Source organism: Canariomyces notabilis, assembly GCF_033297395.1.
Source record: "Canariomyces notabilis strain CBS 508.74 unplaced genomic scaffold N656scaffold_30, whole genome shotgun sequence".
Classification (NCBI taxonomy): domain Eukaryota; kingdom Fungi; phylum Ascomycota; class Sordariomycetes; order Sordariales; family Chaetomiaceae; genus Canariomyces; species Canariomyces notabilis.
Genome location: NW_027041852.1, coordinates 337,087 through 363,400, shown reverse-complemented (window position 1 = coordinate 363,400; position 26,314 = coordinate 337,087). Strand labels below are relative to the sequence as shown.

The 26,314-nt window shown below is 54.1% G+C and overlaps 9 protein-coding genes across 9 annotated transcripts; 4 read left to right on the top strand and 5 right to left on the bottom strand.

Moving 5' to 3' along the window:
* Positions 1-232: 232 nt before the first annotated feature.
* Positions 233-1,553, bottom strand: N656DRAFT_801658 (uncharacterized protein; the record flags this gene model as incomplete). Its single annotated transcript, XM_064818150.1, has 3 exons — positions 233-968; positions 1,062-1,375; positions 1,437-1,553. 3 exons carry the CDS (start codon positions 1,551-1,553, stop codon positions 233-235), a joined length of 1,167 nt encoding a protein of 388 aa, XP_064666304.1.
* A 749-nt stretch (positions 1,554-2,302) lies between these two features.
* On the top strand, positions 2,303-5,807 carry N656DRAFT_783986 (uncharacterized protein). The gene is made up of 4 exons (XM_064816064.1): positions 2,303-3,402; positions 3,464-5,269; positions 5,347-5,466; positions 5,550-5,807. Exons 1-4 carry the CDS (start codon positions 2,731-2,733, stop codon positions 5,646-5,648), a joined length of 2,697 nt encoding a protein of 898 aa, XP_064666303.1. The 5' UTR covers positions 2,303-2,730; the 3' UTR covers positions 5,649-5,807.
* A 1,107-nt stretch (positions 5,808-6,914) lies between these two features.
* N656DRAFT_687407 (uncharacterized protein) lies at positions 6,915-7,679 on the top strand (the record flags this gene model as incomplete). Its single annotated transcript, XM_064810629.1, has 1 exon — positions 6,915-7,679. A coding segment is annotated over one exon (765 nt), but the record flags the coding sequence as incomplete, so codon positions are not given.
* A 299-nt stretch (positions 7,680-7,978) lies between these two features.
* Positions 7,979-8,902, top strand: N656DRAFT_419705 (uncharacterized protein). Its single transcript, XM_064809592.1, has 2 exons — positions 7,979-8,078; positions 8,146-8,902. Exon 2 carries the CDS (start codon positions 8,302-8,304, stop codon positions 8,773-8,775), a length of 474 nt encoding a protein of 157 aa, XP_064666301.1. The 5' UTR covers positions 7,979-8,078; positions 8,146-8,301; the 3' UTR covers positions 8,776-8,902.
* Positions 8,903-9,655: 753 nt separating this feature from the next.
* On the bottom strand, positions 9,656-10,289 carry N656DRAFT_771660 (POZ domain-containing protein; the record flags this gene model as incomplete). Its single annotated transcript, XM_064813876.1, has 2 exons — positions 9,656-9,827; positions 10,120-10,289. The coding sequence occupies 2 exons, from the start codon at positions 10,287-10,289 to the stop codon at positions 9,656-9,658; spliced, it is 342 nt and encodes a 113-aa protein (XP_064666300.1).
* Positions 10,290-11,562: 1,273 nt separating this feature from the next.
* Positions 11,563-12,512, top strand: N656DRAFT_717527 (ras-domain-containing protein; the record flags this gene model as incomplete). The annotated part of the gene is made up of 3 exons (XM_064812209.1): positions 11,563-11,667; positions 11,802-12,005; positions 12,081-12,512. The coding sequence occupies 3 exons, from the start codon at positions 11,563-11,565 to the stop codon at positions 12,510-12,512; spliced, it is 741 nt and encodes a 246-aa protein (XP_064666299.1).
* A 570-nt stretch (positions 12,513-13,082) lies between these two features.
* On the bottom strand, positions 13,083-13,970 carry N656DRAFT_783981 (uncharacterized protein). Its single transcript, XM_064816063.1, has 3 exons — positions 13,710-13,970; positions 13,545-13,607; positions 13,083-13,481 (listed from the first exon to the last, which is right to left on the bottom strand). Exons 1-3 carry the CDS (start codon positions 13,803-13,805, stop codon positions 13,341-13,343), a joined length of 300 nt encoding a protein of 99 aa, XP_064666298.1. The 5' UTR covers positions 13,806-13,970; the 3' UTR covers positions 13,083-13,340.
* Positions 13,971-14,091: 121 nt separating this feature from the next.
* Positions 14,092-16,979, bottom strand: N656DRAFT_792399 (MFS general substrate transporter; the record flags this gene model as incomplete). Its single annotated transcript, XM_064817077.1, has 7 exons — positions 14,092-14,126; positions 14,491-14,825; positions 14,893-15,578; positions 15,694-15,905; positions 15,991-16,180; positions 16,364-16,514; positions 16,675-16,979. The coding sequence occupies 7 exons, from the start codon at positions 16,977-16,979 to the stop codon at positions 14,092-14,094; spliced, it is 1,914 nt and encodes a 637-aa protein (XP_064666297.1).
* A 1,176-nt stretch (positions 16,980-18,155) lies between these two features.
* N656DRAFT_801650 (Prefoldin, subunit 4) lies at positions 18,156-18,766 on the bottom strand (the record flags this gene model as incomplete). Its single annotated transcript, XM_064818149.1, has 4 exons — positions 18,156-18,348; positions 18,406-18,473; positions 18,548-18,679; positions 18,749-18,766. The coding sequence occupies 4 exons, from the start codon at positions 18,764-18,766 to the stop codon at positions 18,156-18,158; spliced, it is 411 nt and encodes a 136-aa protein (XP_064666296.1).
* Between the last annotated feature and the right edge of the window lie 7,548 nt (positions 18,767-26,314).

The following is a 26,314-nucleotide window of genomic DNA, read 5'->3' as shown; positions in this document are numbered from 1 at the left end:
GATCCTGCCTCGAGCTGCGAGCTGCGAGCTGCGAGCTGCGCTGTCAAAGAGCTGCAACTTCCATTCCAAGTGATCAGAGAGATTAGCGTACCTTGGGATACTGCAACACGTCACGCACGGCAGGAGAGCCCGGTGGCACAGAACGTGGTTGTGCCAGGGAAAGTGAGGCTGCCCCTTTTTGTGGTGAGAAAACAATGACCACACTATTATTTCATAAAGGTAGGTAGAAAAGCTATGATGGGTCGGCGGCCGGGGGGTTGTAAGCCGGCGGGTTCCTATCCCCGTCAAACACCCTGCCGCTGCCGTCGTAGGGAGTCGGAGCTTTGGCGGTATCCGACCACGTCTTCTTGATGGAGTCCAGGACCGGAAGACCACCCGCCCCGACAAGCAGCGTATTCGGGGCTGGGATGGGCAGTCTCAGGGAGGGATCGTCGTGCAGCAGGCCAGGGTACGACACCGAGTTGTTCACGCTCGCCGCGTTGTCCGGGTCTCTGTTCCCCGTGTAGCCCGCCGCGTCGGCCACGAACCGGAACACGTTCGCGCCGACGTCGTACCTCCCGAGATTCGGGAGGCCCCAGTTGGCTTCCAGAGTGGACAGGATGCTGTAGTGAGTGTAGAGCGTGTCGTCCTGCGTCCCCTTGAGGGCTTGCGGAATGGCGCTGCCCAGCAGGAGAGTCAGAATGTGGTTGGGCTCGCTGCACGTCTCGGATTCGTCAAAGGTGAGCATGACCAGCGTCCGCTCGGCATTGCCAAAGGCGCCGTCTTCTAGCAGAGGCTGGAGGAACTTGTGCGACCATTCGGCGGCAAACTCCATGCTCGTGTTGTGGCCGTCATTCATCATGTTGGGCGACATGAAGACAAACTGCGGCACCTGCTTGGCGGAAAACGCCCGTTGAAACGCGCCAAACGACTCGAGGTTGAGCAGCCGCTCCCCGTAGTTGGTGATGCTGTCAAAGGACACAAAGGGGCTGTTGGGGGGCGGTCAGCGGGGAAATCAACCAACGCTTTCCCATTTCCCCGTCAGGGAGCAATCGAGGGTAGCCAGGGCTAATAAGGCTCACTTGTGTTTCCTCACGTAGTCCCAGCCGCCATTGCCTGTCGAGCCGTCGCTGGCATTTCCCATGTAGCCTGGACCGGGGACGTCTTCAAAGTAGCCGGCCCAAGTGATGTTCTTCCACTCCAGCAGGTCGACGACGGTGGAGACGTTCTCGGGGATGCGCACAAAGTCATCGTGGTTGAGGCCGAAATAGTCACCGGCTACGGCAGCGACGTAGTTTGGCTGGCTGGGATGGGTGTGGGCGTAGTATCTGGTGAGCAAGATGCCCTGTCTCCTCAGATCGGCTATCCTGGCATCGACGGCGGCTTTGGCGTAGTCCTGGATGTGCCATCAGAGAGTGTGCATCTAAATACCACACACAGTACATGGGTCTAATTACCTGGTTCTCGAGCCAGATGGTCATGAAGCGGTCAAATGCGTGTCCGGGGACAATCTCTACGGAGAATGCGGCCTCGAGGCAGGCCAGGCCAACGAGCACACGGAGTAGATGCCGCATCGTGTCTGGATACGGATCTGGATACGTATCATGGAACTTGAGACTTCACAGGGCATGACGCGGCCACGGGTGATGTTAAGTGCCAGATTCGTCGCGACGCCAAGACGCTCTGCCTTTTTGGTGCGACAGCAGCGACACAGCTGCATTTACCGCTATGTAAGTGTATTGTATAGTACTTCACGGAAGGACGCCACCCGCAACAACTCTTCCACGAGGGAACGTTAAACTGTAAACTGAAGGCAGTAAGCTGTGAGGATACCTCGTACTTGTCGTTGTTCGAGGTATCCTTCGGACCAGGCGTTCTCCAGTCCCCGAAAGGTCGGACCAACCTTGGCTTTGCTTACCCGCCGATCCGGGGCCCTGCGAAGTCGAAGAAGGAGTGCTACCCTGTAACGTTGCGGATACAGCACGGACATAACACAGGATTCAGCATCTGCTCTCCGGCACAGTCAAAAGGAGCAGCGGAGAGATTGATCGAAGTGTCCCTTGCTACAATATAGGTACCGGTATACACAATTTGGCATCACAGTCTCTTCCATTTGGGCATTGGGCATAAACGATAGTTTATGTAGGTACCTATGCGTTTTGAGGATGCTAGGCGGTTCAGGGTTGAAGGTGCTCGGCAAAGCTCGGATTTACCACTTGAGTTAGGGTAAGCACGGCCAAGCATGGGGGACAGTATTATCACAGTAAGGTGAGTCCAGGGGTTCCAGAAAAGGCATCTCGGCAATTTGCTCGGAACTCCGAACCAAACCTCTGACAAACAAAATCCTTCACGGCCAACACACCGTTGGAGTTGAAGGAAGCGAGGAAAAGCAGAGATGACAGCCTGAAGACTATGAGTCATGACGCATTCCCTGTTATTCCCATATTGTCAAGCTCCATGTATTCGTCAAAAGCTGGGGAATACGGGATTATTGAAGAGTTGACGTTGAATCGGAATTATTGCCGATGGGCAAAGGTGGATGGACTGGTCTTGGATGCCTGGATCTTATCAGATCGATTGATAAAAATCCACACCCAGCTCCGCTTGGCTCTCATCCATGAGAAGACTTCCATCAATCTGTCCATTTTTTAGAAAAAAAACCAAGAAAAAAGTCAAGGTGGCACACCTCCTTTGTCAGCCCCGCCGGTCCGATAACTCCGTCGATGCCCGGCCACCAGTCCCAGCACCACAATGTCGGAGCCGAGCGAGCGCAGTGAGAGTCCGCAGGAGGGCACCGAGTCGCAGTCGCAATCTCTCGCGCGGTCACACTCGCACGACCACGACCACGACAGGGACTACGACCGCCCGCCGCCTCGCAAGCGCCAGCGCGTCAGGCTGTCGTGTCTCGAGTGCCGCCGCCGCAAGCTGTCGTGCGACAGGGAGTTCCCGTGCTCGCGCTGTCTGCAGTCGGGCACCCCGGAGCGCTGCGAGTACGAGACGCGCCCCGGCTTGGCGCCCCCGAACAAGCTCGGCCTGCCGCCCACCGCCCTCGCCGGTTTGGATGCCCATCTATCGCTGCCCAGTACTGGTGGGGAATCCCCCTATTTCCGCAAGGATCACCATGTCCGCGAGTCGGACCGCATCCGCCGTCTTGAGGTCGAGGTTGCCCAGCTCAAGAGCCTGCTTGTGAAGCATGCATCTGGATCTGGATCGTTGGATGGGAGTACGGCCCAGGATTGTTCGCCCCCTGATCCAAAGTCCCATGATGGCCCCGAGGTTAATGGCTTGCATGAGATTGAGGTGCCGCAGTTCTTGCAGAATGAGGTGACCAAGACCGACAAGGAGGAACTACGTTTTTTCCGCGGCAAGGAGTTTAGGACCCGCTACTTTGGCCCGCACAGCGCATTCTTGGCTTTTCAGGAGGTATAGTGCTGCCCCTATTCTTGCCGCTTTTGCATCTCATCATCGTACTAACAGAGGCTAGCTCACGGGATTGTGCCCCTTCATGAAGGAGACATCGGACGAGTGGCTGCGGCCGCTCCATATCCAGACCAGGACCAAGGACCGCCGCAAGGACGCCGAGGAAAGAGAGCGCAGGTTCAACCAGCCAGACCTCTTTCTGGAATCACTCCTCCCTTCCAAGGAAGAGACGGACAATCTTGTGTCCATCTATCTGGATCAATTCGAGCAGATTCACCGCATTGTTCACATCCCCAGCTTCCGTAGAGATTATTCCAAGTTCTGGATGCCCTCGGAAACAAGAAACGCCGCCTTCACCGCCCTTGTGCTGGTCATCATAGCCATCTCCAGCTGCCTGGGCGCTCAGCTGCCGCACAAGTTCGAGAAGATGGTGTCGAGCTCGCACACGAGCGCGATACGATGGGTCGAGGCCGTCGACCAGTGGCAAGAGCGTCAAAGCCAGAAGCACCGCCGCCTGATCCACTACCAGATCGCCTGTCTGCTCTACCTGGCCAAGCGGGTCAACACGGTCAAGAAGAAGCGCTTCTGGAAGAACGCAGGCGCCATGACGCAGGACGCCATTTCGGTCGGCCTGCACCGCGAGCCCACCCACATGTGCGCGGGCAAGATCTCGCCCTTCAATCAAGAAATGCGGCGGCGGCTGTGGACCACCATCCAGAGCTACGACCTGCAAGCTTCAGCCGACCACGGCCTCCCGTCCATCCTCAGCTCGCTGCACTACGACATCCACCCGCCTCGCAACATTGACGACGACGAGTTCGACGAGGATACCAAAGAACTCCCGCCTTCCCGGCCGGCCTCCGAATACACCTTCTCTTCCTACCAGCACATCAGCCGCCAGAGCCTGGCGCTGCGCCTCGAGCTCAGCCGGGTACTGACCGGCCCACCCGGCGAGCTCGACTACGACCGGGTGATCCAGTACACAAACGAGATCAACCAAGAGATCGACTCCCTCCCGTCATGGGACGTCAGCTACTCCTCCTCCTCCTCCTCCTCATCATCATCATCATCATCAGACCCCAACCATCATTCCCCCTCCTCACCCACCACACCCATCAAAAAGCCCCTCCTAGCCTACACCCTCCTCCACATCCAACTCCGCCAATACATCATCCCCCTGCACCAACCCTTCCTCCGCCTGCGCCGCGACAACTCCAAATACCAATACTCCGAAATCATCTACTACAACGCCGCGCGCGACATGGTTTTGCTGCACGACCAGCTGGCCCAACAGGGCATCCGCACGCTCAACTTCCTCCGCGAAGACGCACTCACACTCGCCATCAATTTGACCTCTGTCACCATGCTCCAGCCGCGCGGGTCGACGAATATGATCATGATCAACTCCCAGCATACACTGCAGTTGCTGGAGAAGTGTCTGGCCATGAAGGAGGATAGGATTCTTAGGTGTGGGAACAACGAGCCGTGGGGGTATAGTATCATGTGTGCGGCGTTTGGGTTGTTGGAGGCGCATCTGGGGACGAAAACGCCGGAGGCTGCCAAGGCGGCGAGTGCGGAACGGTTTGTGGGGCTGCATTATAAATTGTTGGCCGGGCAGGATCCGCCTCTGCCGGGGAGTACGCAGGGGTCGAATAGTAATAATGGTAATGTGGTGGGTGGTGGTGGTGCTGGAGTGGGAGTTGGATCCGGCTGCTGTGGGGGAGGTCAAGGGGTGGACCAGCACCACCAGCAGACGCAGCAGCAGCAGGGGAGGGGAATGCCCGCGGCGGCGGTGGGGAACGGAGTTGGAATGCAGTCTGCTGTGAGTGGTGGTGGTGCAGCCGGGGCGGAGATGTTTGTGAGATCCAAGGTGAGTTTCTAGTTTGATGGTGGATCTGAATACCGTCTTGTGAGCATGATCGCTGACTTGCTTCAACCCAAAACCAGTCGGTTACACCCTTCGCGCCGCCGCCGTCCTCGTCCTCGCAGCAGGGCGCAGCTTCGCAGGTCGAGGTTCCCGGGACGCCATGGTGGCTTCCCAACGGGGGGGATCCGTCCATTCCGCAGGTGAGTTGCTCGCTTTTCCCTCTTGCTCGGTTTGACTGCCGATCGACTTCCGGAGAGTGATGTGACTGACCGTTTTGTGCCAGATACCATGGAACCAAGATATCAGCTTGGAAACGCTGGGATTGAATCTCAATGAGCTGTGGGGAAGTGGGACGTTTGACTGGGATGCTATGATGCCGTGATTATTTTGGGTTCAGTTGGATAAGGATGGTAGATGGTGGCGATGAAAATGGAGGGGAGGGTCGGGATTTGGCGTTGGGTAGGGAAATGTGTACTATATACCCAGATCTTCACTCGACTTCAGTCGGCTTGATGGAATTGAATACAGCTGCGTGTTGAGCATCGTCACAGCGTCCTCGATTAAGTGACTTGTCGCGGTTCAAAATGGATGGCATCAACTGATTGAAGTAGAAGCTTAATGACATACTGCACATCTGTCTGGTTTGGTTGGGAATGGAGGCATGGGAAAACTATGATGGAAAAAAATACACCGAAAAAAAAAAAAAAAAAAAAATTTAAACCTCCTTCGTGGGCCTCGCTTTGTACGGCGTGACGCAGGACGAGTTCTCAGTTGGTCCAACGCCCTCGCAAGCCAGACTGGAAACTGGAATCATGTCGGGTGGCTGAGCTTTGCTCTCCCTAGACGGCACGAACGCGAGATCACCGTTCTCCCATTGCGGGAGGCAGAGGGTGTATCTATGTGCTCCGCGGAGGGGATGCCCCACAAATGGGAATCGAACCCATAGCCCGAGGAGGGGTGTCTGAGTTCAAGACCTTAATATGAGGGTTGGGACTCGCCAGACCCCGTGGTAAACCACGGCATCTGGTTCATTGTTGAACATTGGCGTGCCGGGAGGTAATATATATATACTGCGAGGGCGAGGCAGGTGCGGTTGGGGAAGGTGCAAGGGGGAAGGAGGTGAGGGTGTATGCCGAGAGGTGAATGGTTTGCGGTTCGTGGTGGTGGTCATGTTCGAGTTCGAGGTCAGGGTCACTCGCTCAGTCTGAGTCCTCCACTCAAGTTGAGTCTCTCCAAGGAGTAATCACCATTGGCTACCAGTAACTCGCAACATTCTATAGATCCAATATGCCAACAACCTTGCTTGTAATGACTTTGATGATATTATGATTATTGAGATCGTGACAATGAGCATCTTTCACGACATTCAGTGTTGATATTGATGTGGAACCGCTGATCACTGGGGCATGCGGACCGGGCCGCACCTCCAAAATGTCCCCGACCCAGGCCCCACCTGCCCAATCAATTCGCTAGATACCCCTGTCGCCCTGCAAGCCACCCCAAATCTTGGCATTCAATTCCAAACGTCCACCCGTCCTCTCCACTGAAATTCACAGCTCGCAACTCACAGCCTGGAGCATCCGCTGCATCACTCCAACAAGGAAAGAAGAGAGCGAAGAATCGAAAACCCTTTCAAGAGCAAATTAGTTCAGCCAGAATGGCCAACCCGGACCCCATCCCCCCAGACCAAAAAGCCCGCACAATGGCCCACATGAACAAGGACCACCGCGAGGACATGCGCTTCATCCTGCTTCACTACCCTTGCGTACCACCCCTCCCGGCAGCATATCGCCAGTCCTTCCTCACCGGCCACCCTCCCTCCTCTGGGGAGGACAACGACCCTATCATGACCGACATCAACCTCGCCTCCTTCACCGTCCGCCTCCCCGGCACTATTGGGCAGCAGCACAACTCCTATTCCATCCCCTTCAACCCACCACTATCAAGCTGGGCGGAGCGGCGCACCCGTCTCGTTGAAATGACGCAGCGCGCCCGGGCTGCCGTTGAATCATCATCATCATCATCATCATCCGGTTCTGGTGTGGTGGTGGTGGTGGTAAACGAGTACATGCCCCCTCGCTTTCCCTACGACGCGCTCATCTTTGGGCTGGTGCTGCAGTACTTTGCGTTTGCGGGGTTGGTGTTTGCAGGGTGGTTCAACCCCGGCACGGTGTTGGGGCAGGTTCTTGACAAGAGTCCCTTTCCTTACGGCCGGGCTGGGTTTGTGTGGCTCGTTCGGGCGATTTTTTTACCGGTGTTGGGTATTCATGTTGCTGAGGCCTGGTGGCTGGAGCGTAGTCGGTTGAGTAACTTTGGGGTTAGGAGGGGGTCGCGCGTCTGGTGGGTGTGGATGGGGAGTGTGTTTGTCGAGGGGGCGATGGCGTTCAAGAGGTTTGATTTGGTGGTTGAGAGGTTGAGGAGGGAGAGGAAACTTAAGGAGGGGAAGGGGCAGTAGATGGGATGGTGTTGATGGGGACTGGTTGTGTGCAGGTGTGGGTTACTGGTTGATGGGAGAGAGGGTTGTTAGAGTATGGGAGTGGTGAAGGGTTGGTCGCCTGATCACATCGACAAATGGCCTTCACTGGCACGCCTTAGGATTCTGCCCCACGCCCAGGTATTAATATCCTTTTACGCGGGGTGCCATCTTTTCTTCCAACAACAACAACCAAAGGCACATTGATTCTCAGAAACTGCCGGCCGCTTGCCTGTACATCCTCTAGAGATCTTCATTGACTGCCTGAGCAGGCTGTGATCGCTCAAACGATTAGGCGGACAGTGAATCGTTTGTCCTCTGTCCAAGTCGTCTTGCGCGGTGAGTTCCTTCCTATCATCTCTTCAGTCATAAGTATTCGGGAAGTTGCCCATCCTAACTCCTCCAGCTTCGCTTCCCATCCTTCAAGCCGGCCATAATCCATCCTACAACCTAGCCAAGGTCCAGAATCCGGCATTGAGAAGTGTTGCAATACGACAACAGGAATTCCTTGCCTGCAGAGGTTTAGGGTTTCTATATAGTACAACAACAAGACGATAACAAGATGGCGGACAACGAGAATGTTGGCAACAACAACTGCGTGGCAGACCTCCTCACCAGCCTGACAAGCGAGGAATACAGCAGACATGTGTACGATTTTGTCTGCTGGTGTGTAGGAAAGACCAGGAGGACGAGGGCTTACGTCGCCCTACCCCGACTCGAGACGGGAGGGGATTTTGAGCATTGGGACATGTGCCTGAGAGCTTCGCTCGGCCCACTTTACGACATCCATGTTGGCGCCGAGGCTCCGGCGAAAGAGCCGAAGAACAAGGATTCACAGGAGTGGAGAGACTGGAAGCAAGACCGACATGACGTTTTCGACCTAATCATGGCTTCCATCCAGCTTTCCGACCTTGCGGACAGAATGGATGAGGCTGATTGGCGGATGGAAGTGATGAACCCGAGGCATACTAATGAAATGGTATACAAGGTCCTCGGATCTGGTCAAGGAGGTGGAAAGGGAGGCCAAAGCGGTTGACAACCGGAGCAACTGGAGGAAATGATGGCTGGGAATATATGAGTGGGTAACTGTCAATCATCGGCTCTGCTCCTGCACGGGGTGGACTACTGGGAATTGCTCAGCTTCTCGTATCCCGAGAAAGAAAGCGAAACTTGGTCACTACAAACTCGACAAGGTAGCCAATGAAGCGATACGGGCCGGATCTGAGCCCTTTGGAGTAATATAGGCATCATCGTCTATTCACGGAGTTTATGACTTTATGGTCGGCTAGATGATGCTTGGTTGCTTGCTGTTGACATGTTTCCTCTCCAATAAAGCGAGAACCCAATGGATTGTGAATGAGCCAGGCAGATCGCGGAGGACTAAGGGTTTATCTTCCATCTGTTTTAGACGTCGTACCCATTGGGGAAATAGGGCTGGACGCATATGCTAAGATGGGTTTCCAAGGGACTGGCATTGTCATGTACCTGTAGGTGAGACATCACGGTTCAGGGGTTAGGTAGGGAGAGAACAAGTACACATACGCCGAAGACGCTGGCTTTGGTCTCCAAAGGTCGTCCGACGAAGCGTCTCATGTCCATCATACTGACCAAGCTGGTGCTTCAGATGAGGCGTAGAAACAACAGACCGTTTCCTATGGTATCGCCCTAGAAGCAACTCCGTTCGTCGCAGAATTCCAGATCCGATGCATCCTTTGAGCCGTTCCTTCGTAACGCCTCGTAGAAAATGCGCACCCAGTGCCGTTCATGAACCTTCAACCGACAATTCGGTCTCCCAGTAACGCCGTCCCAACCATCTAGATTTTATGCACCCTAACGCCGTTTCCCACTCCGAAATAACGACAATCAAAAGAAGCGGGTATGCGATGATGATCGAAAGAGAGTGACGGGCTGCTCCCCTAAGCCGCCTCCCGCCCTTCCTGCCGGCTGGGCATCAGGTTGAAGTAGTCGGCCGCCTGCAGCAGCTCGAGGCACATCTCGACGGGTATCTCCATGTCAGGTACGTCCTCCTTGTCGCGGTTGCGGTACCAGTAGTGGAAGTACTCGACAATCTTTTCGAGAACCTCACCACTGCAATGCATATGGTAAGAAACACCGGGTTAGTTATCTCCAGTTTATGAACTCCCTTGGTGAGGTCGGGCTTGCAGAATTTCTGCTGGCTCAGATCAAGTGTAGATGACGCTCATGCAGCCCAGGCTTTCCGGTTCCTGTCCTTCTTTCTTGGGAGAAGAGGGAGGGGGGAACGGCGGAAGCGGTCTGTCGCAAAGAACGCAGCGATTCATGTGTCTGTCTCATCATCGTGGTTTGGGTGGGATATGCGATGGTAGAGCAGAGTGACGGGGAGAGGATTAGGTCATCATACCTTATCTCAGGAAAGGTGCATCGGCCTGTCTTCGCCTCGGTGAAGGGGCCTCGCAGCATGCCCTTGATGGTTGGACTGACAAGCGTGGCCTCGCGGAGGACGACAAACTCCAGCCCGTCGCCAGAGACGAGGGTGACGTACTTGCTGGGAGTGTCCTCGGCAAGAGCCATCTTGGTTCTCCTGTGTTGTGGTGAAAGGAGAGGTTGGTGAGTGAGATCCCCACGGGAAAACTTTGCAGTTTCGGTTGTCCCGCTGTGCAAACAGGTCCCGTCGTTAACTGCCGCAGGGATACCGATGGCAGCGTTGACGACTTTTCGGTTTCAAACTTGGAGATGTCCAGTTGAATCGTTGCCAGAAACCGGAAACCATTCAAGCGACTAAAAAATCCGAGTAAAAATGGCCAAACAAAACAACCAGAGAGAGAGAGAAAAACTGGAAATGAAAATGCCGGAAACGAACAAGCGCCTTAGAACCAAGGCAGCTGAAACCTCCACTGTGGAGATTCAAAGGATACAAGACCTGTTTGTGAAACTTACATAGGGCTGGCGTTGACCAGCGGCTGTACTGAGCTTAATGAAGACATCCAAGATTGAGAAAGAGGAAATTCAACATCTTCCCAAAGGGCCAGAGATTCTAAACAAAAAGTAAAGATCGAACTGAAGCCATCGTCGTGCCCAAGCACTCTGAAAACTGCCCTGTATTATACAGCTGTATTTCTGAATATGATAGTTACAGTGCCCTGGAAGCAGTGGCCGAGACCGCTGCGTACATGTTCTGGTGGGGCTCCTGCCAATTTTAGCCCCGCGGTTGTGTCATCGGCCCATCGCCCGCAGGAACCGTTGCCCAGCCGACTGTTTACATGCTGCAGGTGCAGCCGCCCGCTCCTCAACATCCACAGGATGCCTCGACCAAAGCCAGCCAGCGCATCGCTCGAAAGGTCCCAAAAAAGCCTCGAGTCCCTTGCATCACAACTTGCATCCATTCTTCCATCACCACGCACCGAATTGACTCGAGACAAGAACATATTCGTACTCGACACATCATCATCTGACGGAGCGGGGCGGGGAGAAGAAACGTCGTTCAGTCCAGTGTTGTGTCAACGCCCGGTTGTGTTTTTGCTTTTTTGCCCAACGGCGCCTCAGCCATCAAGTGGCTTGCCATCCAACAATCAGTCACACTGATTATCACACACACACACACAACCCACGCACGCACACAAACACACACACACACACACACACACACACACACACACACACACACACCATGGCGTCGTACCAGTATCGCAATTCAACCTACGGTCTGCACGAGAGGCATGATAGCACATCATCGTCGCGACGGCCGGTTTCGTCCAGGCGAGACACGCGCGGGACGAGGTCGAGCGACGGGACAGTGAGCACAATGATGAGCAGCTCGACGGGCCGGGAATCGTCAGCGACTGCCATGACCGAGGGCCCGGCCTACTCCAAGAAGATTGTCGTTGTCGGCGACGGCGGCTGCGGCAAGACCTGTCTCTTGATCAGCTACAGCCAAGGCTACTTTCCAGAGGTACGTCTGCCTGATCAATCAACCTTGGGATCAAATATCGGCGTGGAGAGGCAAGATTGAAAGCATCGCCCGCCCATTCCATCCTGGACTCTTAGGAGTGTTTCGCAAAGCTAACCCGTACGACCCCTCCCCAGAAATACGTCCCAACCGTCTTTGAGAATTACATCACGTACCCCACACACCCTCCCACCGGTAAGACGGTGGAGCTCGCTCTCTGGGACACCGCCGGACAGGAGGAGTACGACCGCTTGCGGCCGCTGTCGTACCCGGAAACCGACCTGATCTTTGTGTGTTTTGCCATTGACTGCCCCAACTCGCTCGAGAATGTCATGGACAAGGTTAGTCACTGTCCCCCCATCTCACCATCCCACCACCGCTATGTACAACCCAAAACTAACAATCTGCCTAAACAGTGGTACCCCGAAGTCCTGCACTTCTGCCCCTACACCCCACTCATCCTCGTCGGCCTAAAATCAGACCTGCGCTACAAGAAAACATGCATCGACATGCTGAAAGCGCAGGGGCTCACGCCCGTGACGACGGAGCAAGGGCTGGCCGTGGCCAACAAGATGGGCGCGCAGTACATGGAGTGCAGCTCGAAAGAGATGAAGGGCGTTGAGGAGATTTTTGAGCGCGCCATTTTGACCGTTGTCGCCAACGACCGGAAAACGCTCGAGATGGAGGCCTTGGCCGCAGCATCCTCCGCGGGAGGTGGTGGTGGTGTTGGCAGGAGAGGGAGTGTTCTTGCTGTCAATGGTCACGGTGGGGGTGTGACGTTTGGCAGTGACGGGACGCCGATTCCGATTGTTGTTAAGAAGAAGAAGAGAAAGTGCAACCTTGTCTGAGGCCAGAAGGGGGTTGGTTGGGATAGGGGGGAAGAGATGGAGTTGATGGTGGTGGTGATGAGGGATGGGGTAATGACGCTACTAACTGCATGATTTGACACGACCTGCGTTGCCTGTTGTTGTTGTCTGGTTCTCTTTCTCTTATATTTTTTCTCTCTTCTCTACATACTTTCTGTCTTATTCCTGTCGTGGCAAGGCGAGCAGGCCACTCTGAGCGGGCGACTTCTGCAGCTTCTTTCCTTTTATTTTCTTGTTTCTTCTTGGTCCCTTCCTAGGAGGGACACGACCCATGGGTCTAGGCCGATCAAGGTTGGCTATGTTTGGACGGATGGGAACTCAATGTTTGTTGGAGTACACCTTCTCTTCGCGGAACACTGCTATAGGGTTTTAGAAGGGATGTGATACCCCAAGGGATGCACGGAGGGATGGGATGGGACGGAGCAAGCCCTTGTTGTCACGAAAGGGCAAGTGTTACGGGACGGTTGAGGATAGTGGTCTCTTGAAGCGCGCTGCGGGTTTACCTGTTGCTTCTGGAGGGCCTAATGCTGTTTTGCGGGAAGATTATGGTCTTGTAACAAATGATATTCTCTTCTTGTGTGAGTGTTAGGAATAGGGGTAGGGAACATAACGAGGAAACACGATTTAAAACACTGTTCTGTGCCTTGTAGAATACGTGACGGGCTCATTGGAGCCTCTGTGTATTGTTGGGTATCATGGAGTAGAGGTATCAATGTGCCCTCCCAGTCTTCTATTCCGCCCACCGGGAGTCCGTTTACAGTATCGCACTCTGCCATCCGGAACCAAGTTCGTCTTCTTGTCCATCATTGTTCATTCTTGCTTGGACTGGTCTGCCGCATCCTGGCCCTCAGTTTGCTCCTCGGATTTGGCCTTGTCCTCTTCGGGATCCTTGGCCATGACATTCTCAAACTGCGACCACAGCGCTTCAACCGAGGAGAATTCGTTGCCCACCTAGCGTTCTGTTAGACCCTGACATATACACCAGAATAGGGCCCTGAAGAGGGGTATACATACAGCAATAACGGCCTCGAGCGAGCGGTTCAGTTTGTTGATGTTGGCCAGGACATGCTCAAAGCTCTGTTTCAGGGGGTTGAAGGCGACTGTCAGCACTAATGCAACTGCATTTTTTCCCTATTCTTGCAGGCATCCAGACTCGGTCCCTCAATGTCACTCACTTACCATGGCAATTTCCCCTATGAGCTCTTCCCGCTGCTGCTCAAAGTACGTCTTTTCCCGCCCGCCGGCGACCGACGCCGACCGCTGCTGTGACGACATGGTTGCACTGGGCGGGGTTCATGAGAGGGCGCGACATGCAAATGGAAACGGGCACCAGCGGCCGATGACGTTGGGCAACGCTGGTAGCGATCCTCAGCCCCGCACCGCGGTCGGACCCTAACCCTGACGGTTGCTGTGACAACAAGCCCCCGTAAATGAACCAATCAATACTCGAACGGGGGATCGTGACTGGTTTGTTGGGCATTTGATTAATTACATGCATCAGCTGGAGGAGGAACGGGGAATGGCATCAACTAGCGGTGTGTTTTGGATTGGGATATTCATATCACTTGGGGTTGAACTTCACCAAGGAACGGGAGGCTACAAGCCACAGGTGTGTGCTTAGGTATGATAGTTCCCCGGACGCACCGGAAGAACGAAACAAAGGAAGGAAAGAAGGAACGACATGGTCTAGAAAACAGCATCAACCTCTCCTCCAAGGCGTTCTGGAGAGATATTCCCTCCATCCAATCTCATACAACCGCCCAGTTCAATCCTAGTTAACCCTCCTTCCCATCCGAAACCCCCACAAGCCCAACCTTGAGGGTACTAGCCCTGCTCTCCCGTACTCCCCCAGCAGCAGCAGCAGAAGCATGGTTCGTAGCAGCAACCCTCATCACCCTCCCCACACCCGCACTACTTCCACTAGCATACCCACCACCGCCACCGCCACCACCAGCAGTACCACCAAGAGCCGCAGTAGACGCAGCAGCCGACGCAGCGGCGCTCCTCCTTCTCTGCTCGTCAACCCGCCGCTGCATCTCTTTCGTGCGCTCACGAATGAGCCGGCAGAACTTGCTTGCGCGGCGGATACGCTCGCCGCGCCACAGAAACAGGAAGGGAATCACACACATGAGCGTGCTGATCCCCCCCAGCAGCGACAGCGCGCCACTGATGCCCAGCTTGTCAAACATGGGCAGCGCCGCGAAGGGCAGCAGACAGGCCAGCAGCGAGCGGCTGCAGGACGCGGCCGCGTTGGCTGAGGCGGCGTAGATTGAGTAGGCGTCTGTTAGGTAGTTTCTGATGATAGAAATGCTTAGAGGTGGGTTGGTGAGACAAAAGGAGGGGTGGGGAATAGGGGACGTACAGCAGCGCCTGAAAGATGCACATGAACCCAATCCCAAACGGAATCCCCGCGAGCATCGGGACCGCCCAGTGCGTGTCCTTTCTCGCCGTCCAGCCCAGCCAGAACAGCGACAGCGCAAACAGCGGACCGCCGATACAAGCGAGCGGCAAGCGCCGGGACTCTTCACGACGGGTCCAGGGCGCGCGGCGGCGCTGCGCGTCGCGCAGGATGGTGTCGTACGCGAAAAAGATGGGCAGCGCCAGCAGGCAGCCGACGCCCACAGCTAGATAGGTTAACCCGCAAGGCCCCGGCGCAAAGCCATACACCCCCTCGAAAATGACCGGGAAGGCTTCGAATGACATGTAAAAGATGGCGTAGCAGAGGGCTAGGTAGGCGCAGGACGTGTTGACGATGGGTTCGCAAGCGAGCATACGCAGCGGGCGAGTCAGGACGACAGTGGCGAGTTCGGAGAGGGATTTTTTGTCCAGTTCGTGGGGTGCTACGGCCCGTACTCGGGGGTCACGCCGGCGGATTGCTTGGGCCCGGCGTTTGAGGAGGACGGGGCCGTAGGTTTCGGGGAGGAAGACGAGTGGGATTAGGGTTGCGCCGGCGTAGATCAGGCCGATCCAGAAGGCCCACCGCCAGCCGATGGTGGGCGAGGTGTACCCGGATATAATGGGCGCGAGGAGAGGGCCGGAGACGGTAAACTGTTGTTGCACAACGTGTTAGCCTCCAGCTCAAAATGGCATCGACAGGAGAAGCGAATAAGGAGGGAAGAGGGGGGCTTGCCATGAAAAATAACCCCATGTTCCTCCCCCTGACTCGCGGGTCGCTAAACGTGTCGGCAATGATGCCCGGCACGACGGCAATGGGCGAGCTGGCAAAGACGCCCGTCAAGAGCCGGAAGACGAGAAACCCCGCCCAGGTCGGCGCCAGTGCGCAGGCCAGCGTACACAGGGTGAACATGAAAAAGGTGCAGAGCGTGAGCACTTTTCGCCCGAACTGCTCGCTCAGGGGTCCCCAGAGGATAGGCCCTGGTTTTTTCAGCATTAGCTAAACTTCCACCCTTTTCTCATCTGAACGAGCCAGCCCCTAATTGAGGGACAGAGGTCTACTCACCCATGACGTATCCAATCAAATAAATTGAAATCGGCAGCACCCGTTGCGTCTGGGACGTGACATTCCACTCCCTCGCAATAAACGGCAACGCATTACTCGGCAGCGCGCTGCCCATGGTTGAGTTGATGATGAGCATCATGATGGTCAGGAGAATGCCGGCCTTTTTGCGCCCGGACCAGTTGTACGGGTTCTCCGGGTCGTGATCATCTTCCCAGGCGACCAGCAGCTCCTCTCCCCCGCCTCCTCCCGGGATGGGGCTGGGCGAGTTGATCAAGGTGTGGTACGACGGGGCCGGCTTCCGGGCGACCAGCTCCCGATACCGGACAAAGGCGTCGTGCTGGTCGAATTCGGTGACTAGCACGCTGAAACAGACCGGGCAGCCTTTTTGTTTTTTTGTGGTGTTAACTGGGTGTGGTGGGGTTGAAGGTTGATAGGAGTGCAAGCTTACGAGGGAAGCCGTATTCCTGCCAGCATTCGGAGGGCTTGCTGACCAGCTGCGGCAGGGGGGAGTCGGCTCTGGAGTCCTTGGCAATCAAGCGCATGACGCTTGCCGGCCGGGAGAGGCCCGTAAATCCCGTGAGTCCTGTGCGGCCCGTCTCGAACGAACACGCTCGCCGGTAGGATTCCTCGGGCTCCCCGCCGGCCGTCAAGCGCAGGACGCTCGCTGGTCGGGACAGGCCATACTCGAAGGAGCATGCTCGGCGGATGGACTCCTCGGGCTCGTGGTACGGTCTGGGCTCGGAGAAGAAGTATTCATCGCGCACCTGGCCGCCATCAAACGAAAAGGCCCGTCGCGTTGGTTGGAGCGCCTCTCTCCTGGCGGCCCTGAGGGTGTCTTTCTCGTGCCCCGCGAGCTCTGCCGGCTCCAAGTCGCCCTCGGTCTGCCGCATCGAGTCCTCGGTTCGGATGCTGTAGCTGCTGCTGCTCTCAGGGGACTTGTAACACGGCTGATTAGGATCCCCGTAGTCATGGGTCCGAGACTCGTCCATCGTCATGAGCCCCGATCAGCTGGCGTCGGCCAGGGGCTTGATATTGGGAGAGCCAGACGCATCGTTTGGCCTAGCCCCGGGGGCCTCGGATCCTGGTTGGTGAGCTTTGATGTTATATCCACCATGCGCCTGCTCATGTAGGGACAGCGCCTGTCTGGTTGCGAGGAGACATGTGAAGAGGCAAGATTGTCTGCCATCAGCAGCCTGGTGAGGCTCAAAACGAGGGAAGCAGCCTGATTCACACGTGTCAATTCTGGGAACCAGATACCTGCATCTCATACATGGGACGCTGCTATCCTTGGGATTGAGATTTCCCCCCCGTCTCGGAGTGCATATACTTTGGACCTGTTGCGACAAGCAGCCGTGAGTTTCCGAAAGATGTCATGTTGATGGAACAGGAGTCATTTCCAGCGAGATGAGATGATTCCATTCAGGAAAATGGCTTTCGGAAGTGGTTGGCCCCTTTACACAGAAGCACCGCTTCTGATTCTATCCTCCCCGTTCAACGCTTAGGCACGCCGCGTCTGTCTCGTGTGACAGCCTTTGACCTCCGTTCCATGAGCCGTCAAACTTTCGACTCCAAGACCCGCACTCGGATGACGGACCGCAAACCATCCGGGGGGATATGCAGGGTTAAGCTCAAGGATGCGATCACATCGCACTGTACCTTCCTGGCTAGAGCACGGCTGGGTCTTTGTTTGATGCGGTTCATACTCATGCTAAGGCTACCTATACGGGGTGTAGTGAGCGGCGCCGGCGCGAGGGGGCAACAGGATTATGTACATGCAAGGTTCGGTCTCAGTACCTTGTTCAGCACAGCCAAGTCAAGCGTCTGGAGTCGCTTGGTGCGGCCGTTGTTGTGTACTGGCGACAGGATGATGTCAACGTCAATCACATCGCCCCGTTAGCATGCTGTCGGTTAGGCGGCGAGGGGCCAGGGGTTTGCAACCAAGTTCCTCGGCTAGCATGCGGCTTGGGCTGGGAAATGCATTAGCACCGCCCATCTTCCGTCACTCCCATGTCAAGAAAAAGAGCTTACAGAAGATGGGTATCATCAGCGTCCACTTTGCAATGCCCTTATCCGAGAAAAAGATGTGGGATGCAGCCTGGGAGAAGCAAGCTCTTCACATGCCAGCCAAATGGATCCAATGGGAAAAGACGAGCCCATTTCTACCATCATGTCTCCAGATTAATAGTCCGCCCAAACCTCGCATATAGCTCGACTTTCAGCTGTGTCATCTCCTCGCGTATGCTGCCTAGCTTGTTTTCGAGTTCCTCGATCTCCTCTTCTACCTTGGCGGTCGAGGCGCCGAGCAGTTCCTGGGCCTGCGGGAGCTGCAGATGGAAAAAGGCGTCTCCGATTTTGTAGCTGACGGTAAATGAGCGTGTGCTCTCTGGACAGTCGCACATGTGAAGGCGCACTCACGGGACGACATCCTCCTCGTCGGCGAGCTCCAGCTCGGTTGTTATGTCATCGAGCTCTTCCTTCTCTTTCTGGATAGGCGGGGGAAGTTAGAACCCTCTCGTAGTCCCCCAATTTGCACTTGCATCTGTTGGCAGCTGCTCACATTCTTCGCCTTCAGCTCCTCCTGTATTGTGAGCTCGTGCTGGTGCAGACGGCTGAACTTGTTGATCTTGTCCTGGTCCTCGCGGCGGACCTCGACTTCGTCTCCCACGGCATCCTCTTCCTCCTTGGTCAACTGGACAAGCCATCCGTCAGCGCACAAGTTGATCGAATATCAGGGAAGTGTAGTTATTATAGCAGTTACCATGCGACGGCTGAGCATTTTGATTCCGTCTTGTAGAACTCTGTATTGCTGCCAGTTGTTGTTTTTGGTGGTGTTGTTTGGCGGGGCAGCGATGACTGCCCAGATGCCTGAGCATGGTTTTAGAGCGCAAACGAACCGCATCATGTAACCCTAACCCTTCTCTTGCCCCTGAGCCAAGGTCACCCTTTTCTCACACATCATTCTGTGCAAGACTCGGTTGCTCGTGGAACTCATAAGATACTGAGACTATGGCTCGTTCTTTAGAGTCTCCAGTTGTCAGCTGTCAAAGGTGTGTATCACATACTACACTGCCTTCTCCATCCCTGGCTGCAACCCGTTCAGCAGAAACTCAAGTCAACATCCCGACTACCTGCTTGAGATAGTTCTCATAAGGGACGGTGTTTTGTGTGGGAAAGCGACTTGTAACTCGGTGTGAAATCAGTAGGTTATATGTTGTTAGTAATACCATTGATTTCGACGGCGATGGGGCTCGGGACATTAGGGTATATAGTCATCGTTTTGCGGAAGGTACAGCAAGTTAGACACACCACAGGATTTCGGTCCTGTGGCCGAGTGGATATTCAGCGCATTCTCCCTATGTTGAATGCGAGGTCTCCGATTAGGCTTATCAAGCGAATTATAAACCGGTTCCCAAGGCTAGAGGCACGTTTGTTATAGTACTCCTATATAAACCGCGTCTCGCCCAGGACATGGATGATCGAATCCAACTTGAAGTGATGGCAGTACTCCAAGCATCTTCTCAACATGAGTAGGTACAGAGACCGATCTTGACTGCAATGGCTGGTGTAACCGTTGTTCAGGACAATGCTGAGAATCCATGGATGCTACTAGAGTAAGAGGAGCACGCAGCTAAATTGGATTAGGTATCAGGTGGGAAGCCAAGGTGCGACAACATTGTAATAGTCTTCAATACTCACCACTGGGTCCAACCACGATGATTCGGTTTAAAGGGCAGTCTTTCGTCGAACACCTTATCTCATCTCAGTATTGCAACTGTACAAGAATTTAGACGGTATGCAGTAGACTGAGTGCCTAACCTTCCAAGTCCCTACGTTGCAGAGGCAGTGAATGCAGGAGTTTCTGTTGCCATCCTCACGGATTCTTCCCACCTTTGCGTTGATTCTGAACGCTGACTGCTAGCTTCATGATGCTGACCTCAACTTGCTACAGACAGGAACCAGTCTAAGGTAGGTAATCATCTTGTCGACAATGAGCTGTAACACTTAATGTATTCAAAAATAAAACGAAGAGTACCTAGTAGTCACTGCTTGCGGCTAGGTCAAAACAGGCCAGTGAGCAACGGACCGGATACCCCTGAATCATATCAACAACCGAATCAAGTTGCAACTAGGACATGACAGCGTGTGTAAGGGTTCTATGCCCTCTTGTAGGAGTAAAAACCTACTGTGGGCTTCCCCCAGTAGGGATTTGGCTGAAATGCAAACAACCTGTGGGAGTTGAGGCCTCCATCTTATAGGCATACGACTAGGTCACGAAGATGTATGTACTCGTTTACCTTCAAGTCGCTATCACTGTTGATATTGGTATCATTACAATACTACCTGGGCTATAGAGCCCCAACCAAGTAAATTCTTTCTCAACAAACAACATGAACTTCGGTAGTGTAGGCTCGTGGCAGCGGCTCAGACTACCTTAGGTAGGTGCATATTGCTCTGTGTGTCACCGGACAACTATAATCATACCACTAGCCTTTACAGTGATCATACTGGAGCATAGCTTTGGTATGATCCACCCACGTTTGATGGTTAATGGAAAAGAAAGCCCCGAGTCTTGTATAACTCTCATGATGTCCAGAGGTAAGCATCCAGTTTCTATTCTCCTTCAGCGGTCACATGTTGATTCTGCGTCTAGGTTGAGTATCTCGACTAGAATCGAGGATACTACTACTTAGTAGCTGCAGGCAGCCCCGGATATAATATCATGCCAAAGGAAGCGGAACAAATATCTTGTACTATACCTGGTCATTCCTGCGTGCTCAGGCTAGCAATAAAAGCATCAAGCCTCAGTTGCTTGGCCTGACAAAATTTCTCGTTCTCGATGTACGTCCACGACCCTACCTCGTACTGAACATAGGTACCTAGGCTTTCTCGCTGGGTTGACTGCCGTCCTTGTTCAAGTTCCAAGTATCAAGTATTGTTTATGGATGTTCAACTGCTACTGGCACTCAAGAACTGTTACCACAGCTATTATACAGACCTTTCACATGCCAGGTCGCTACCATTTATGATCTGAGCTATCACCCTCTTTTTGACCCCAAGTGGACTCAGTTTTAACGGCCAACATCAATGCTGCAAAGCTAAGCTACATCTAAAGTCCTGATCACTCTGCACTTCTACTAGAACCAGCGCAACCGTAGAGTCCACCTACGGAGTTGACCATCCAGTAGGGACAGACAGGAATATTATCAACAAAAATTACCACACACAGTGCCTTCTCGCATTTAGATGCTCAATTGCCTCGTCAGTACCATATCTACTAGTAGTACACACTGCTAGCATTCCATGATTATGATTCAAGTTGCCTCATTTGATGGCAACCACAACGTGAACTTCCTGCCAACGACTCAAGTACACAGCTCGAACCACCAAGACTAACGCTCCTTCCGTGATGGCCCCCCCATTAACGACATGATACAATCGGTCCCGCCATCGGTCAGTCACCGTCACGGAGGTCGGCAAAATCCGCCAACTCTGGCTTTCCCAGTCTCATGGTTCATACCTGTTATTCACTTCATAGCCACAGCCCCCGTGAATGTAAACATGCGGGATGTCGTCCCAGCCATCCAACCCCAGACTCCAGTCTCGAAACTGGGATGAGGTGTCGTCCGTTCCGCATCAGGAAAGCAGCTCGTGATGGCGTTTTGATGGCTTTCTAGAAACGCCACAAGGGAAATTCGGTCCTTCACCGCAAGCGAGTTGAGACATCCCCACCGGGCTGGACGCCGGTGGCGTATTTACATCTACACTATGGACGCCTCAAAGCCAGCCATCACACGTGTGTGGATTGTAGAGTTTTTAGTGTGAACGGAGCCAGCTCCGAAATGACTCGGGACTAATTACACCGCCCATTCTATGTCCCCAAAGACTTTCCCATCTCCAGTCGGGTTAGCGACAGGCCAGTCCATACCTTGCTGTTGACTCCGCCTATCTAACCAGTAGGAAAGCATGCCGTAGGCGATATCCGGATTCCGTTTGACCTTGTTCAGGGCGGCCTTGGTGTTGGATGAATTACGCATCATTATCCCCGACGGCTGACTGTCTGCTCCATGTCAGTTCGTGTGATATCCAAACCCCCGCGCCGTCAGATCGTGAAGGTTGACCCGGGGTTACACAGTACATCAACATCGTCACCAAGCACATCACCAACCCCTAGGTACCTAGGTAAAGTACATACCTAGGTAGTCAGCAGGCTGAAAGTCAGAACAAGCAAGCTATGAAGGAAAGACCAAGCGAGAAACAAACACCTTTCACGCATGCACGAAGACAGCATTCCCTGCATGGGGCATACCTATCCCTTCGCCGCCCTGGCTGCTTGGTCACTTATAGGGCTACATACCATTGCCGGCAGTACTACTATCTGCTACAGCACCTTACCTTAGTGATATCACGGGAGTAACCATCAGCAGTGGAGATAAGGTTCAGGGCTAGACTTACAATCTACCTACCTACCTACCTATCGTGTATGTAGAAGCGAGAGAGGGGTAACAATATTGTAAGTCAGTAATCATTGCACCATGTGGCCATCACATTCTGTAAGTGCTACCCTACGTCGTACATTCGGACCCTAACAAGGACAAACGCAGCACGTTTTTGGCGCGGCCTGGCGTCAAGTTGTGTAAGCTCGCTTCTGCGATAATTAGAAGCCATCACGTTTAGACCCTGCAGTGTAGGTGCATACTAAAGTAGCGTAGTGTACGGAGTATGTCTGACAGTACACAGTGTACGATCTCGGGATGGTTAGTACTAACTATGGCTGCTTTGGTGTCACTCCCCCAGTCCGGCCGGGGGTCAGTAGTGTCAACTTTTCGGATGTGCCCCTTACACCGTCTCGGGTGCCACAGACCGGTATCGTTTGGCAGCGGGGTTGGGCTTATCAGGTATGGACTACACTACTAGTACCCCGTGCCACTCGGTGTCCGGCCAGCCTACCTTAGCAATGCCGAGGGGTGCCGGGCAGCCGAGCCACTTGGCCCGGTACCTGGATGATTCCGAGACTCAACCATGTGGAGCTTGATGCTGACTTGCGAGGAAAACAGCACATGGCAGGGCACTGTGTAAGAGAACACAAGGGGACTTGACGGACTTGAGGACTTTGAGTCCGACTTGTTGTATTAGTGTTAAGATAGGATACACTTATCTTACCTTCTTGCTCCACAGGGATGATCTCAATGACACAGCCCAGCATTCCAAGAGTGTAACGCCGTTGATGGTTAACGTTACGACCCGTTCCAATCCTCACTGCCGACAGACGGCTGGATGCGTCTGCGGCCAAATGGATAACGTCCAATATCGTACTCATACAGTACCGTAGCCGCATCGCTTCAAGTTCTTGTCTTGCAGATCTTTACCCTCTCCATCTCCATCTGCCGAAGGACCTGATGCTCTTGGGGAGCGATAGAGTTACATGTGTAACTAGCCATGCTCTCTATGGCATTGCCCGCATGTCACACATATACCGCCCACATGAGAGGGTCGCACACATGCAGAGAGCTACAGTGGTTTGACAGCGCCGAGAAAGGACGCTTCTCATTCAGGCTGAAACCCAGAGGCACATCATTGGTTGCGTGCTCGATCGTCGATGAGAACGCTGCTTGAAACCCCCAGCCCCCTTCTTAATTTACCCCGGACCCCTGTTCAAATGTCGGACTGACCCCGCTTCCTTTGACGACACCTCCAAGTAGAAAGTTGGTGATAACTTCTCACCCGCCTGCAGCATGAGTTTGGGTCTTGAGTATAACGTCAAAAGTACCCGTCTCCGCACTTAGCAGCAAGCAGAGAGTGACTTGACGGGCCGGCGCTGAAAGCATATGTAAGCATGATGAGAAGAGGTCGAGAAAGACAACATTCAAGATGTACATACATGATGCTTGTATGCATGTGTACTGTACTGTACAGTACAGTACATACTACCTACGTACCTAGGCGGGCTAGGTAAGCATAAGCATACACAGTAATGTAGGACCGTCTAACAGCAGCCAGACTTGATAGCCCACATTCACTAGCGGAGCGTACCTCCTATCGTGGTGTAGTGCATGTTTCACCGGCCAGGCATCTCGGAATCGGATCATCAGCGGCGGACATGTCGGGGTCCTGCAAGGCTCCGTCCGCAACGGAGCTCCAGAGGACCACGGAGCAATGGAATAATTAGCCCCTCTTTTAGTGCCCTAGTTCACTCCGAGACAGAGAGACAAAAGCGAGGTAAACGAGCTGCTGGGGCTCTAACTAGTGTAGGTAGTGTATCAGCCAGCAATGATACGGACTGCTTACCATATTGAGAGACTTGTGTCGTTGGTTCATTTGGTTAGAAACGCGGCGTGCTTGGTCATCCTTAGTGAGCCGCATCCTTCACGCCATAAGGCCAGTGTTTAAAGCTGTTGGTGACTGTGGGATGAAGGATGAAGCACAGACGAAGTGAACCGTTTCGCCGGGTGACCACGGGTACTGTAACTGGGTAGCTTAAGCAATCCTGAGAAAAATCCCTTATCTCAAGTTGCCTGCCGGTGACCACGCGTTAAACACGTTCTCCCCACGCCACATGATGCATCGTGACTCCTCCTTTCTTCACGGCACCCCGCGGCCAGTGAACACGGCCGTCGCGGTCAGCAGCAAAAGCGGCCGCGGGGCTATAGGGCACCATGTTAGCACCAGGGATTCTGATTGTCGAATGAAAACTCCAGCTTCGGCGAAGACAACCCGGAAGCAGAAGGGAAAAAGTTCCCAACGATCGACAAGCACTGGGACTTTGTCACACCATTGAGGAGGTGGCGCTGCTTGTCGAATATCCGAATTTCGAGGAGTTTGATTGAATCCCTTATCGCTTACACATCCTTGACGACGACCAGCATGATCGCGTTGTGGGAGCTGTGAAGCTGAGGATAAGCGGATCAGTACGGGCCGAAGAACGTTTGTTGGACAGACCCCTGTCAGCTCCGTCAAAAGCAAAGCTGAACCCGGGCTTCTGGCGCCGGAATCGATCCGGGCACGTGGGGAACATGCGGGGCCGTCGCCAAACTTGGCGACCGGTCTGAGAGAGGATTCGCGCTAAGGTCGGCTCAATATCTCACCCCCGTTAAACTCCCAATCAGTGAATGACTAACTACCGGTACTCCGTACCACCAAATTTCTGAAGCCATCGTCTGTTGGGATAGCCCTACACGAAGAAGGGCGAATTGCCCTCGGTTTCGCAAACGACTCACTATCAAACTACACTATCGTGTAGGTGGAACATCCCACTGGGCAACACTACCCAGAATTGGTTAATAGAGCCGGAGATGTTTCCAGAAAGGCGATGGGCTTCTCATCGTGCCTGTTGGCGTACCGGTGGCGCACCGCCAACAATTCCCAATCTGGCTAGGTGGTAGTAAGTCAACACAGCATGCCTGTTCAACGCACCCCCCAGATCTGCAGGTGGTACACCGGAAGAGCTGCCAACGCGCGAGTCACTGTTTTCCCAGTCTAAGTGGGGTGGATACCCATCTCTTGGATTCCCTCGCAAGGGTCCATGGGGATCCATTTTGCCAACCTTGGCCTGCGATCCATTCAATGCCAATTGAAACATTGACTGGTCGGACTGCGGTTCGAACTTGAGACCTCAGCTTCGTAACACAGCTACGTACCTTATGCGCAAACGGAACCACTGCGCCAACCGGGCTCATAACTGTGATACGAAACACGGCAAAAGCGAACGCTTCGCCGGGGAGGCTCATACTACTGCTCTATATACCGCGCGACAGGTACACTCCTGTACATGGTGAACGGCTGCTCGGAGACGGCGAACAGACGTGATCTCTCCGCTGACTCGCTTCCGGCGATCTGGATATCCCGCTAGCGACTTTCTTTTGCCTTGCCTTGGGGTTGCAAGGATTGGGCTTGCTGATGACCACGGTGTATATTTCGCAAGCAAAGTGTGGCGTTGCTTGCTCAGGCTGACCTAACTTCTCCCTGAGCTTGGCTGTCCTTTCGATCTGAAAGTGCCTGACGGGGATTCGAAGTGAACGTGCCATCGTCATCGGTCTTTCAGGGGAGAGTATCCCAGCACTTGAATGTAAGCCGACCGCGACCGCACAGCGTCTCTCCGGAGTGTCCGCCGCTCGCGCATGAACCAGAGGATCAATAGATCGTCGGCTACCTACAGCTCGTTAATTACACAGTATGGCTGGGGGCAAGATGCTCAGCCTGATCTCAGCTGGGATGCCTAGGGGATCTCGGCGTGTTGGAGTGGCCAATCTCATGATCCCACCAACGCCAAAGTCTTGTAACTGCTCGGTTGAGTTTCCCTTAGGAACTCGTGTTCAGGCAGCGATGG

Coding starts and splice junctions, on each gene's coding strand:
- N656DRAFT_783986 (XM_064816064.1), top strand. CDS start 2,731: ATGTCGGAGCCGAGCGAGCGCAGTGAGAGTCCGCAGGAGGGCACCGAG. Junction 5,270..5,346: donor AGATGTTTGTGAGATCCAAG/GTGAGTTTCTAG, acceptor ACCCAAAACCAG/TCGGTTACACCCTTCGCGCC. Junction 5,467..5,549: donor GGGATCCGTCCATTCCGCAG/GTGAGTTGCTCG, acceptor GTTTTGTGCCAG/ATACCATGGAACCAAGATAT.
- N656DRAFT_783981 (XM_064816063.1), bottom strand. CDS start 13,805: ATGTCGTCACAGCAGCGGTCGGCGTCGGTCGCCGGCGGGCGGGAAAAG. Junction 13,608..13,709: donor TCATAGGGGAAATTGCCATG/GTAAGTGAGTGA, acceptor CCCCTGAAACAG/AGCTTTGAGCATGTCCTGGC. Junction 13,482..13,544: donor CGCTCGAGGCCGTTATTGCT/GTATGTATACCC, acceptor ACAGAACGCTAG/GTGGGCAACGAATTCTCCTC.
- N656DRAFT_419705 (XM_064809592.1), top strand. CDS start 8,302: ATGGCGGACAACGAGAATGTTGGCAACAACAACTGCGTGGCAGACCTC.